The sequence below is a fragment of the Wyeomyia smithii genome, chromosome 3 (genome assembly GCF_029784165.1).
Source record: "Wyeomyia smithii strain HCP4-BCI-WySm-NY-G18 chromosome 3, ASM2978416v1, whole genome shotgun sequence".
NCBI lineage: Eukaryota > Metazoa > Arthropoda > Insecta > Diptera > Culicidae > Wyeomyia > Wyeomyia smithii.
The window spans coordinates 206,232,019-206,245,997 of record NC_073696.1 but is presented as its reverse complement, the minus strand read 5'-3'; the positions used below and the strand labels follow the sequence as shown (position 1 = coordinate 206,245,997).

The following is a 13,979-nucleotide window of genomic DNA, read 5'->3' as shown; positions in this document are numbered from 1 at the left end:
TTCGGGAAAAATGTACATGAAGCTAGTTAATTGGAAATTGTTATAAAAATTTATCAATTTCACCCCGTTCCATGGTACCATAAAAATTTTTCGGAGCCTATTCTTAAAATTCATGACTCTAACTTACTATTTTTATCAAATTTACGAATAACCAAATAATCTTTTAAAGTAAATGTTTACCAGAACTTTCGGACGATAGTATTTGATTCAAACAAGATGTGTGAGTTAGTGAATTATATTCAAACTTGTGAAAATTACTACACTTACAGTTGTCTTCAAATTCGTGTTTAAGAAACACTAAGTAGTAGTCCCATCACAATGTGGCTAAGGTTTTTGATCCTAATCGACACAACTGGAAGCACACGATCTGATTAAAACACATTTGCTACACAACAATAAATTTCACTTACAATTCTAAATCCTGCAGCGTGGATCTAACATGACGCCGATCCAGATACAAATCTGTTAACTCTTCCACGCGTTCCTGTACACTTTCCGGTAAGGGAACTGATCTCGAGAGCAACCAGAAGCTTTCTGGAGAAAAAAAAAACAAATACTAGAAACTTCGCTATACATTGTTAAGCTCATAGTCCTGCACCTGCTTTTATGTTATCACTGACTGGGAAACAACTCCACACAAACGAGAATGTAGTATAGTCCGTATCCAAGACCCAATAATTTGATCTGTCGGTGGCTGCGTAACGAAAAACCAGAATAAATATTTTTCTAAAGATAGTAAAATTTATAGTTTAAACTTACGTAATCCAAAAAAGCTAACGTTCAGCATGGCCTGAAGAGGTTCCTCGTCCGGGAACGATAAAACGGCTTGTCCAATTTCCACTCGAAATTCGCTTTCCGGTGGAACTATCATTCGGTTGTCTACCCGAACCGATCTGTCATCGTTCAAAGAGTACGCGGCTCTGCTGCACTCACCACCACGCTCGAAAGTCTGCTCATAGCGACTAATCTCGTACCATTGGCCCAAGTAAGCTGCCACATCAAAGTTCTGCACTACCGGGTGTACTGGACAGTCGCCTAGTGAAATAACCTGAGCCACTGAAGTTCCGACCATTAGGCACACTAGAACCAAGGTTTTAAGGGCCATTTTTTCGATTTTTCACGGAAGCGATGAGTCCGAATGTTTTCGAAGCGTGATGAAAATGCATGTTTTATACCTGATAGACGCTGACAACTCCATCATCAAATACAGTTAGTCGTCGTTTCGTTCCGTGTTCCGGAAGGGAGGAAAATTAGGTTGAAATCAGATCAAATATTGATCTTTATATTGAAAAAAATAATTAGGAGTAAATCAGAAATATACGTTCGATATCTTCGATCAACAGTTAAGAAAATCCTAAATGTGAAACTAACAAATCAACTACAGACTGTGTACACCGCTATTACCGATTATGACCGATAAGATTTTAATTTCAGCACTTTCGATATAGCATTGATTGCGTGTCCCTGAATCATACCGAATGAGTTGCTTGTTTTTATTTTCTATTTTTAAGAAAAAGCATCTGGTATACCGGCCAATTCAATTTAGATAGCCGTTATCGGTAACTTTCAATTTGGTCAATCAGTATTGTGTTCTTGGGCTATCAACGACATTTCCTGTCGTCAATAAATAATCCTTATATGAAAATAATACTGGAACTAGGGACTGTTTCTTATTTCTTATCAAAATATCTTAATAAACGCATTCAGCACAGCATCGTTTATTCCTTTCAAAACGAACCCATTCAGATGGTTTGTAATCGTAAAACGGCTGATTCAGAATTAACAACAAAAATTTATCTGTTGACAATGTATCAGGTAGGGTTGAGTTGTGTTATGTAATGAGAGATTTTCGTTAACCCTTTATAAGGCAGTGACAACTATATTGCCACCAATAACTTTCGTTTTTTTCTGCTTCATAATTACGAGCTATGATCAGTGATCAGAAATAAACAATAAAATTTAATCACATTTCTTTTGCCTTAGCCCGTTAAAGGGTTAACAGTTTGAAAAGTCTTAACGAGTTTTTTATGTTTGACCCAGTATGAAAACCCATCCTCGCAAAAAGGGGAGAGTCATGTGAAGACAAATTGCTATTATTTAGTTGAGTATTGCATGAGCTCTGTTTGTTTAACAGAAGGCGTAAATTGCCGAGAGTTTTGCATATACCTAACGTATAAAAATTCAATGTACGAAGCGGGTGCCTAGATAAAAAAAATACCCCATTTTAAATAGTAGTGGATATATCAATGCTCTGCATACTTGAAACATATAAAAACCGTACCAACCTGTTTGCGGGAAACGTTTTGAGGTTTTTACGAACTTTCAAAAATTTTGAATCAAACCCGAAAATTTTCCATTTCACGAATATTCAAAATGCCACTCAAGATTAAATGGGGATTGAATAAAAAAAATCACAGGAGGGTTGTGTGCGAAGCCACGACCGCAAGATTGAAGTAGAATACTTTTACACAGCTCTACTTACGGCTGTACATTAACCTACAACCGGGCGAATCGGTTCGCGCCGCTTTTCGCGCTCAGCCTGGCAGAGGCCTAATGCGCACGGCCAACACAATAGAAAGATGTTTTCACAATGAAAATTAGACACGGCTTTACTGGAGTAAGTATTGGCAAATGAATCTACCGCTAATACCACCGCTATCGCATGAAAGCGCATCGTTTCATGTGGGGAATAATATCAACAACGAAAAATGACGCGTTTAAGAACACCCGAACTGTTTCTCCGTGCCGCTTCCATTCATTTCCTTATAACATCGGCCTTAGGGAAGTACCGGCTGCACCTACCGCTGAGGCTGTTACCATACTGCTACAGGTACCCAAAACTATTAACTCTTCAAATTGAGTGTTTTGTTTGTCCTCAAAAGAACAATTGTTCAATTCCATATCGGATATAATGCAATCGCATCTCTGTAATATTACCGACAGTAATATTCTTCTGAACAAAATGATCCAACTTTTCCATTAGAGGAAGTGCCGGCTGATGCACCGCAAAAATCTCGCCCGATCGCTCGCGTTGGTGTTCAGCCTGGCAGAGGCCTGAGACGTGGTGACCAACCACAGGGCAAGTGATTTGTTCAATTTGAAGGCAGCCACAGGCGCAGCCCGCTGCTGTCAACGTTGTGGACGGTCCATCCAGCTCACCATCCGACTGATGAATGTAGTTAGTTTTCCCAAAAAAACTCTTTTATAGCCGAAGGGTGCTACGGAATAGGCCACGCCTTTCTGTTCAGTTGCACCATTTACTAATGTTCTTCAGACGAATTATTCCACAATTCGCATTTGATTTTTTGTATCCAGCGAATAAACACTGATGGTGCTCTCACACACGCAACGATTTTACCCCTAAGTGTATTGCGGCTTGTAACATCAAGCGATTTCGTTTGCTTGCTGTTGCGTGTTGCATCATGTTGCAACTTGGCAGCTGGGAGACGACGAAATTCTATTCATGCTGATAAGCTCTGATAAGCTCTGCATAGTCGAACTAGCTGCTTTTGTGAATGCGTTCTAACAGGGCAGTTTGTTATTCAAAATCGGTTATGCTGATCACAGCCTTTGCGCTACCCCAACAGGGGGGGAGGGGGAGGTTAACTCAATGAAGTAAAAATTAGACAACTACAACAGAATTTGATTGCATCCCGCACAGAATGTCTGCTTGTGTTGATGCCAGAAAATAATTAACCTTCAATTATTTGTTTATTTACCTTGAAAAGGCATTTTGCGGTTAAAAATCGGTTGCTGATCGCAACCTTTGAGCTGCCCTAACAGTGCGGGAATTAAGATTCAGTAAATTAGACGGGTGCGACAGATTTAAATTGCTAGGATCCAACACAAAATTCTTGTTTATTTGCCTTGGAAAAGGCATTTTGATTTCCAAAATTGGATTTCCTGATGGCAATCTTCATGCTGCCCCAACACGGGGGGAATAATGGCAGTCTGGTGATACACGCTGAGGAGAACCGCGCTGCTCCTGAGACGTGGTGACCAACCACAGGGCTAGTGCTGCTGCTAAGGAAGGACGACAGCTGTTGTCGCTGTATAGAACTATTATGAGCGGCTTCGGCTAAAACAGGCTCTTATATAGGCCGAATAGCATGTTTTCAATTGCAAGGTATATGATTCTGTCGACCGTGCTTGGGAAGCAATCATATAACGACCAATCAGAGGCCGAATTTTTCGTTTTGACAAGGCTTGACTATTTTCAATAGTACAATAGTGTGAATAATAAAATTACAATTATCTTCTTTTGGGAAGAATCTTAGAAGATTTTCCAATCTATTGCAACAAGAACGAAGGAAATCCATCGAATACTAACCGATTTATTAGCATTTGAAATTGGACATATTTTTCACTTTTTTCGGTTTTAGATTTTCATTTCACATCCCTTTGTAGCCGAACTTCCTAAAAGAAGTATTCTACTTCAAAATCATTCAAATTAACCGAAACAAAAAGAATTATGCTGAGTAATTAAATAACTCGTATTGGCAAAAGTGATAATCATTTTAGTCCACTAAAATAGTCGAAACCAGATTTTTCGTATGATAATATTTTATTCAAACAAGATGCGTGCGTTAGTGAATTACATTCAAACTACTGAAAATTTCTTATTTAACAGTTGTCTTCAACTACGCAGCAGTCCCGTCACAACATGGAGAAGGCTCATGGTTCTAGTTTACACAACTGAAAGCACACAATCTTATCAGAATGCATATGTTATACAACAATAAGTTTCACTTACAAATCCAGATTATGCTGCGTGGGTCTAACTTGACGCCGGTCCAGATACAAATCTGTCAACTCTTCCACACGTTCCTGTACACTTTCTGGCAAGGGAACTGATCTTGAGAGAAGCCAGAAGCTTTCTGCAGAAAACATCAAACACTAGAAACTTTGATATACAATGTTAAACTCTAATTCCTGTACCTGCTTTTATGTTATCACTGACTGGGTAACAACTCCACACAAACGAGAATGTAGTATAGTCCGTATCTAATACCCAATAATTCGATCTGTCCGCGGCTACGTAACGAGAAACCGGAATAAAATTTTAATGACTGTTATTTTTTTAATTTTCACTTACGTAATCCAAAAAAGCTAACGTTCAACTTAGCCTGAAGAGGTTGCTCATTCGGAAATGATAGAAAGGCCTGTCCAATTTCGACCCGAAATTCACTTTCCGGTGGAACCAGCATTCGGTTGTCCACCCGAACCGATCCGTCATCGTTCAAAGAGTAAGCCGCCCTGCTACACTCGCCGTCACGCTCGAAGGCCTGCTCGTAACGGCTAATCTCGTACCACTGGCCCAAGTAAGCTGCCAGATCAAAATTCTGCACTACCGGATGTACTGGACATTCGCCTAGCGAAATAACCTGAGCCACTGAAGTTCCGACCATTAGACAAGCTAACACTAAGGTTTTAGTATAGTGAATAAGAGCCATTTCTTTATTTTTCACGAAAGCAATGGGTCCAAATGATGAAAATCCGTGTTTTATAGCTACTCGACGGTGACAACGTCATTACCAATTACAGTTAGTCGTCGTTTCGTTCCGTATACCGGAGAGAAGATTGATGATGTACAAGTCAGATCAAAATTTTGGTCTATTGCTATAGAAAAATAATTAAAAATATTCAGAAATATACATCTAATCGATCAAATGGCAAAATAAAACACAACTTTCACTTTCATTCGAACGGCAATCCGAATGCGAAACTACCAAACATCTGACTGTACACCGCTATTACCGATTATAACTGATAAGATTTCATTTTCAGCTCTTTCGGAGCAGCATCAATTGCGTGTCGCTGAATCATATCGAATGAGTTGCTTGTTTTTTTCTATTCATTTCAAAACAGCATCTGGCAAAGTGAGCTCAATTCAATTGAAATAAATGTTTTCGAGGGTTTCAAACTCGGTCAATCGGAAATATATTCCAGAGGAAATTAAGCGACATTTTCTGTAGTCAATAAATAATATTTATTCAGGTGTATAAGTAATACTGGAATTTGGATAATGTTATCTTCTTTCGGATCATTACTCCCCTTTTTTAGCGTCAATTGGCACCCATTAGGTTCAGCTTAGTTTTGGCAGCTGAAATTTTTATAATGCGGGTTAAAATAATCCAAAAATGCTCGAAAAAGGTACTCACTAGGACAAATCATGGCTTGTCGTTCGAATGTATGATCGAACTAAATAGAGATCAATCAGTTGCTCAATCCGAGCTTCAGCAGCTTGTGGGATTTCAGTCGTCCTCGATAGCAGCCAAAAGTTTTCTGTCAAAGATGAGCATTTTCAATTTGGCTCGCATTATCCAATTTATCGAATACCTACCAGCACGAATAGTATCACTAACTGGATAACAGCCCCAGATGAATGAGAAACTGGTGTAGTCAGTATCCAAAACCCAGTAATTGGACAATATCGGAGCTACAAAAATTGCAAATCACAGTTTTAGTCATTTTCACCACTAGCTATCATCCTCTTACTCACGCATCGCTCCGAAGGTTACATTGAATTTCCCCTGGATCGGGACTTCATCGGGGAATGAAAACACTGATCGGCCAACAATCACGTCGAATACACTGCTTGGTGGTATCAGCTGTTCGTTTTCGATACGCACCGAATTATCATCATTCAGGCTGTAGTTCACGCGAACGCATTCAGCGCCGCGTTGCGTATCCCTTTCGTATCGACTCATTTCGTACCAGCTACCCACGTAAGCCGGAAGATCGAAGTTTTGCACTACCGGATGTTGTGGGCACTGTCCCAAGGAGATAACCTGACCAAGTGAACATTTTCCCAGGAACAGAATGACAACTACCGCTAGGCACCACTTCATTTTTCCGTTGATGTTGTCCTTCAAAACGCAGAAAACAAAATGAGCAAATTACTCAATTTATCACTTTTAAATGATAATGAGGAACCGCTTATAATCGTAAAACGACTGATTTGAAATTGTCGCTTATATTTGGATTAGATTGGGCTACGGCATTGGATATCTCTGTTCTTCATCTTGAAAATGCTGGACTTTCCCAAGAAGTTTATAGCACCTTCAGCGATCGGAGCTTTCATAAACAAACTGGACCCACGAAAATCTCTTTCAATCCACCTACAGTGCACTGAAAATATTTACAAGCAATTTGCACATTAATATTGAATAGACAAGATTTTGTGGTAATTTTCATCACTTTTCTCGCCAACTAACATTCGAATGGTAACATTGTATGGGTTAAATTTGACGCTTGCTACCTCAATAGATTGTCTCGTGCTACCTATCTGCTCGCATTCACCATGGCACGTCTAATATACAATTGATTGCATCTAGAAATTTCTCACCCAATCAGGGAAGCATTCGTTTTGTCATTATACGATCGTCTTATCAATCGTTCGCATGCTATTTACTGTAGGCCTGAACGACAATTAAACTGCGAACTGATTCGGTCTGTTCCCAAAATGATAACAGTAAGTTTGCTCCATACTGTATATTGTGTCGATTAGGTCACATCACAGATTTTAGTAGGTGCAGGTAGAACAAACGATCAAAAAGTTTTTGTCAAAGTATGCGCGAACAATGATATGTTTTTCAGGTGTTACTCGAGAGATACTATTTTAACATTGTCCATTATCTTAAATACTAGCTGATACCCGGCCCGCGTTGCTGCGCCATTAGGTTTATGGCAACCGCATATCAATCGAATGTTATATCTATAAGGCTCTATGTATTCTCTCCTAAAAACTGTTTTTCTGAATCATGTTTCTACAATGTTCCGATTTTTATCAAAACCCTAACAAAAACATTTGAAAAGAATTTAAAAACTTTACGGAATGTTCTGATACTAAGTTAATTATTTTGGCTAGGAATAGCTCAAGCATTATCCAAGTCTCTAATCAAGCAACACGTGCAAAAAGACCCTTATACCAAACATGAATGAATTGAAGTCGGTTATTTCGATTAAAAATAATTTGAAGAGTGTATTTTGCAAATAAATGAGTATTCATTCATTGTGACAACCACCTCAACTGTTAAAGTTGGGTGGTAAACAATTATTTCCGTTATAATAAGATAATCAAGAAATAAAAATGTTGGTGCCTATACAGTCAGTGTTTTTAACGTGGGGTATACGTACCTTGTAAAAAACCGCTGATTGGAAAATACGCGTAGAAAATCCTAGTAAAAAAGCTCAGCTAAATCAATAGTATCAGTAAAAATATAACTTATTTTAATTTTAATAAGATATTCATTTTCCAATGTTGTGTTCAAAGCCAAAAACGCAAATTTGACGTAGAACAACATATAGCTGTTTGTAACATGGCTTGCATTATTGCATTCGAGAACGATTACAGAAGATGCGTTCAATAATTATGATGGATTATCTTGTATTAACATGTTTATGTCTATAAATATCACCCATCATTTTGGGTGTTTTCCAGAAACCGAAAATCACCATCTTGGATTTGGCGCCTGGTATTCGGTATTTGATATTGCGGAAACCGGATATCACCATCTTAGATTTCAAAATGGCATCTGGATTTGATTTCCAATCTCTGGGTATCATATCGATTCCGGAATGATCACTTGTGGCTGTTTCCCAGCATCCTAACGTTGCAAGTTCAGATTTAAAAATAGCGTCTGTAGTCAATTTTTAGCTTCTGTGCAACACCAATATTGGGTGGTATTTGGTAGTTTCCAGTAGCCAGAAATCGCCATCTTGAGTTACAAAAAGGCGTCTGGACTTGTTCTCCGGGCATCACCTTGACTACGAAATAAATATTTTTGTCCTTCTTCCCACAACCGAAAGTTGCCACTTCGAATTGAAAAATGGCGTCAGGGGTCGATTTTTGGACTATGTACATCATCTCGAAAACGGAAATACCCATTTTGGGTGATGTATGGAGATTTCTGAAAACCAGAAGTCACCATCTTGGATTTCTAAACAGCATCTTGTATAATGAAAGGTCTCTTGGGATCATTTCGAATCCAGAAATACCAATATTGGGTGGTGTTCGGTCATTATATGTCCCGTCTGGACGAGAAAAAAATTTTCTAAGCCTAAAAGTCACACCTTCTATTCCCGTTCATTTTCGCATCCTCGCAAACTGCATACATTGCCCGCTTTACTAAACTTAAAATGTTAGTCATATGACAAAAAATTAAATTAGTTCGTAAAGCATTATATGTTGTTTTCCAGAAACCGGAAGTCGCCATATTGGATTTCCAAATAGTCAATGAAGTCGATTTCGGCCGGTGGTTATTATTGGTATATGGTCATTTTCGGTAACCGGGCGTCGCCATCTTGCATTTTTGAATAGCGGCTGGACTGGTTTCCGATCCCTGGGCATCATCTCGGTTCTGGATTGTCGATTTTTGACTGTTTTCCAGCAAACGAAAGTTACCACTTCGAATTTCAAAATAGTGTTTGGGGACGATTTTTGGCCAACGTGCATCATCTCGATTACAGAAATGCCTGTGTTGGGTGATTTTTTGTCATTTTCTGACACCGGAAATCGCCGTATTGGACTTTGAAACGGCGTCTGGATTTGACGCACGGTCTCTGGGCACCATTTTCAATACCGGTATTGGGTGGTGTTTGGCCATTGAAGGTTGTTTCCCGAGAGCCGGAAGTCGCCACCTTGGATTTCAAACTGGCATGTGGATTTTTTTCCCGGTATCCGGGCATCATCTCGAATCCTAAATGATAATTCCTGACCGTTTTCCAATAACCGGAAGTTGCCTTCGAATTAGAATATGACATCAAGGGTCGATTTCTGGCCTATGAGCATTATCTGGATTACGGATATAGCCATTTTGGGTGGTATTTGGTGATTTCTGAAAACCGGAAGCCACCATCTTGGATTTCGAAACGGCGTCTTGAGTTGATTTGAGGTCTCTTGGCATCATTTCGTCGGTGTTCGGTCATTATAGGTTGGTTTCCTGAAACCGGAATATTGGATTTCTAAATAGTCAGTGAAGTCGATTCAATGTAGTATTTGGTCATTTTCGGTAACCGAAAGTCAAAAAAAGCAAAGCCTTGGTGCTACACTCCGTATCTTCGTAGACTTCGCAACCGACTGTAAAGTGTCCAGGACTATTGCGGGCCTACGATCCTACTAACACTAACAGTCTCTCCCGAGCCGAGACTCGAACATACGATGACTGGTTTCTTAGGCCAGCATCGTACCTCGAGACCAGCTGGGAGATTCTACCGAGAGTCGCCATCCGGTATTTTATCTCGGTTCTGGAATAACAATTTTGGGCTGTTTTCCAGCAACCGGAAGTTGCCACTTGGAATTTCAAAATGGCGTCTAGGGATGATTTTTGGCCTATGTGCATCATCTTGATTGCAGAAGAGCCCATATTGGGTGATATTTGGTCATTTTCGAAAGCCGTAAGTCACCATTTTTAATTACACTGGAAATCGTCGTTTTGAATTTTAAAATGCTGTCTGGAGTCGGTTTTCGGTCGCTTGGTATCATTTTGGTTCCATAACAAACCGTAATAGGCGGTATTCGACAATTATTTGAAACCGGCAGTCGCCATCTTGGATTTCAAGATGGCGTCTAGATTTGATTTTCAGTCTCGGCACTGTTCTGGTTTAAGAAATATTTATATTGGGTGGTGTTGGACCATTTTGGAATGTTCTCCAGAAACCGGAGAATGTCATCTTGACATCTTGTGTTGATTTTCGGTTTCGAAAACACCAATATTAGCCTGTTGTGTTCAAAATATGTCTTCACTTTTTTCAATAGTTCAATAGTTCACGTGATAACATTACAATTTTGCCGCATACTGATAGAGGCATAACTAATTTCCCAATCCAATGTTGTGAAAACGAAGAAAATACGTTGGAAACCAACATGAATAAAGCACCCTTAAGAATTAATACACCCTGCAAAATTAGCTATCTTTGATTTGCAATACGAAAAATTCAATCCCCTCCCCTCCCCTTGCACACGCTCGTGCAATGAAGCGACACTAATGTATTAGAAACATATCCGATACGCAAAAATTTCTGGATACAAAATTTAAAGATGAACTATTAGAAGGTTCAAAAATAATGACGGTTGTTGGCCCCTCCTTTTAACCATGCCACTGAGATACATAAAATTCAATATCACGGGAATATAGCTCTTATTTGAGATCTCACGTGTACAGAATAACACAGTGATCTTGTTTGGTGTTTGGAAGTGTTATTGTTTGGCATTTAGGAGTTTACAATGAACAAATTTGCAGTTGCTCTCGTCTCCGCTTTTTCCCTTCCTGTATGAGATAGACATAATTTAAAGCGATTGAAACATATACGCTTCTAAAAGACCTTTATTAACAAAATTAAATAATAACCGGATAAGCGGTTTAAAAATTAATAAAGGTTGACAACATTCATCTCCCCCCCCCCCCGTTTTTTTCTTAACTACGCCACTGAGATATAGAAAAGTCTCAGATGAAAACCTCATATTCGAAACCACCTCTATATAAATTAACACGATGTGCATCTTAATAATTTACAAACAATAAAATTTGTACATCCCCCCTTACTACGCCACTGAGATAGAGAAAAATCAATGTTATAGAAACACACCCACCGATAGAAATTGGCACGGTGAGCAAGTTAGAGTTGAAGAGCTTACATATAGTAAATTTACCCCTCCCCCTTGCCACGCTTATGGAATAGGTAAAAGTCATTGTAATACATCAGCTACTATAGATTCTACATGCCGAATTTAATAGAGATCGGTCCAGCAGTTTTAAAATCATCAAAGATTGACATTGTTAACCTCCTCCCCTCATCCTTACGACGCCTCTGAGATGCAGAAAGGTCGTCGTAAAGTGGCTAAAATACATCTTAGATTCAAAAACATCTGTATATAAATTTGCACGGTTATCAGGGAGGAAGTTTTCACGTCCATGAAACATAGATTTACCCCCCTTACCTACGCTTATGAGATAAACAAAACTAATATTTTAGGATTACTTACCGTACTCGAAAACCCCTATGTACAAATTTCCGCGGTAATCGGTCCAGTAGTTTTTGAGTCTATATAGTCTATATTTTATATCGACTTCAAAACTTCTGCATTTTTTTTGACGTCCCAATGAATTTGATATACTTAAGGCCCAGTTACACACACACGAAGAATGCATGGCTCATTATGCCGATGATAACGAAGAATGCACGGAACAATCACCAAATATGCACGATATCATTGAGCAACTAAACAAAATACGCTTACATGCTCTTATTTCCGCACTTCTGTTTTTAGCAATACCAAAAATTGAGATTAAGTGGCATGCTTATTATTTATCCGTGCTTTCGTGTATGCTTTTGAGCCTGACAAGTGACGCCAATTATAATTCCGTGGAGTGGTTTAAACTATGTGTACCCTCTAACCAGTTTTTCATAAGAGGAATTTTGCAAGAGGAGTGAGTATTGTAGCGTTCAACGTCTGTCTGTCTGTCCATCTGTCTGTCTGTCTGTCTGTTTTTTTTTTTTTATATATAGTAAGGAGGTGAAACTTCAAAAGCCTGGCCTGTAGTTTGTTGTTGTTTTGTGGTTAACCTGAGTGTACCCTTGTGTTACCCCCTGGCACGGTGTGGTATCCACCGGAGCGCTTCCCCACTAAACACCTGTTACTCTTCGTTTGCCTCGATTCCCCCGGGACCACTTATAAGCGACTACTTCGGGGGGAGACTGTGCCCTTGCACTTCTCGTTTACTCACAACTTAAGCTTACACCACTAGCTGGCTGGCAATTTCTCCAGATTCTCTGCAACTCTGTAATGATTTGTGATACTGCACTGTTGACGACATTCCAAGTATTCTCGTTTTCACACATCTGTGCTACTATATTCTCGACATTTAGCGTTGAGATCTCTGCTCTTTCTGCTTCGAATCTTGGGCATTGAAAAACTACATGCTCCGGAGTTTCTTCAACATCCCCACATACCGCGCAAAAAGGAGTCGTCGCATGCCCGAACCGATGCAGATAGTGCCGGAAGCAATGGCTGTCTGTCTGTCTGTCTGTCTGTCTGTCTGTCTGTCTGTCTGTCTGTCTGTCTGTCTGTCTGTCTGTCTGTCTGTCTGTCTGTCTGTCTGTCTGTCTGTCTGTCTGTCTGTCTGTCTGTCTGTCTGTCTGTCTGTCTGTCTGTCTGTCTGTCTGTCTGTCTGTCTGTCTGTCTGTCTGTCTGTCTGTCTGTCTGTCTGTCTGTCTGTCTGTCTGTCTGTCTGTCTGTCTGTCTGTCTGTCTGTCTGTCTGTCTGTCTGTCTGTCTGTCTGTCTGTCTGTCTGTCTGTCTGTCTGTCTGTCTGTCTGTCTGTCTGTCTGTCTGTCTGTCTGTCTGTCTGTCTGTCTGTCTGTCTGTCTGTCTGTCTGTCTGTCTGTCTGTCTGTCTGTCTGTCTGTCTGTCTGTCTGTCTGTCTGTCTGTCTGTCTGTCTGTCTGTCTGTCTGTCTGTCTGTCTGTCTGTCTGTCTGTCTGTCTGTCTGTCTGTCTGTCTGTCTGTCTGTCTGTCTGTCTGTCTGTCTGTCTGTCTGTCTGTCTGTCTGTCTGTCTGTCTGTCTGTCTGTCTGTCTGTCTGTCTGTCTGTCTGTCTGTCTGTCTGTCTGTCTGTCTGTCTGTCTGTCTGTCTGTCTGTCTGTCTGTCTGTCTGTCTGTCTGTCTGTCTGTCTGTCTGTCTGTCTGTCTGTCTGTCTGTCTGTCTGTCTGTCTGTCTGTCTGTCTGTCTGTCTGTCTGTCTGTCTGTCTGTCTGTCTGTCTGTCTGTCTGTCTGTCTGTCTGTCTGTCTGTCTGTCTGTCTGTCTGTCTGTCTGTCTGTCTGTCTGTCTGTCTGTCTGTCTGTCTGTCTGTCTGTCTGTCTGTCTGTCTGTCTGTCTGTCTGTCTGTCTGTCTGTCTGTCTGTCTGTCTGTCTGTCTGTCTGTCTGTCTGTCTGTCTGTCTGTCTGTCTGTCTGTCTGTCTGTCTGTCTGTCTGTCTG

At 40.1% G+C, this 13,979-nt stretch overlaps 3 protein-coding genes across 3 annotated transcripts; all 3 read right to left on the bottom strand.

The window, feature by feature from the left end:
• Window positions 1–221: 221 nt before the first annotated feature.
• Window positions 222–1,157, bottom strand: LOC129730781 (apolipoprotein D-like). The gene is made up of 4 exons (XM_055690348.1): window positions 760–1,157; window positions 599–694; window positions 411–534; window positions 222–352 (listed from the first exon to the last, which is right to left on the bottom strand). Exons 1-4 carry the CDS (start codon window positions 1,103–1,105, stop codon window positions 340–342), a joined length of 579 nt encoding a protein of 192 aa, XP_055546323.1. The 5' UTR covers window positions 1,106–1,157; the 3' UTR covers window positions 222–339.
• Window positions 1,158–4,551: 3,394 nt separating this feature from the next.
• Window positions 4,552–5,569, bottom strand: LOC129730779 (apolipoprotein D-like). Its single transcript, XM_055690346.1, has 4 exons — window positions 5,096–5,569; window positions 4,939–5,034; window positions 4,754–4,877; window positions 4,552–4,695 (listed from the first exon to the last, which is right to left on the bottom strand). The coding sequence occupies exons 1-4, from the start codon at window positions 5,451–5,453 to the stop codon at window positions 4,683–4,685; spliced, it is 591 nt and encodes a 196-aa protein (XP_055546321.1). The 5' UTR covers window positions 5,454–5,569; the 3' UTR covers window positions 4,552–4,682.
• A 250-nt stretch (window positions 5,570–5,819) lies between these two features.
• LOC129730780 (apolipoprotein D-like) lies at window positions 5,820–8,156 on the bottom strand. Its single transcript, XM_055690347.1, has 5 exons — window positions 8,140–8,156; window positions 6,503–6,869; window positions 6,344–6,439; window positions 6,162–6,285; window positions 5,820–6,103 (listed from the first exon to the last, which is right to left on the bottom strand). The coding sequence occupies exons 2-5, from the start codon at window positions 6,849–6,851 to the stop codon at window positions 6,091–6,093; spliced, it is 582 nt and encodes a 193-aa protein (XP_055546322.1). The 5' UTR covers window positions 6,852–6,869; window positions 8,140–8,156; the 3' UTR covers window positions 5,820–6,090.
• Window positions 8,157–13,979: the final 5,823 nt, after the last annotated feature.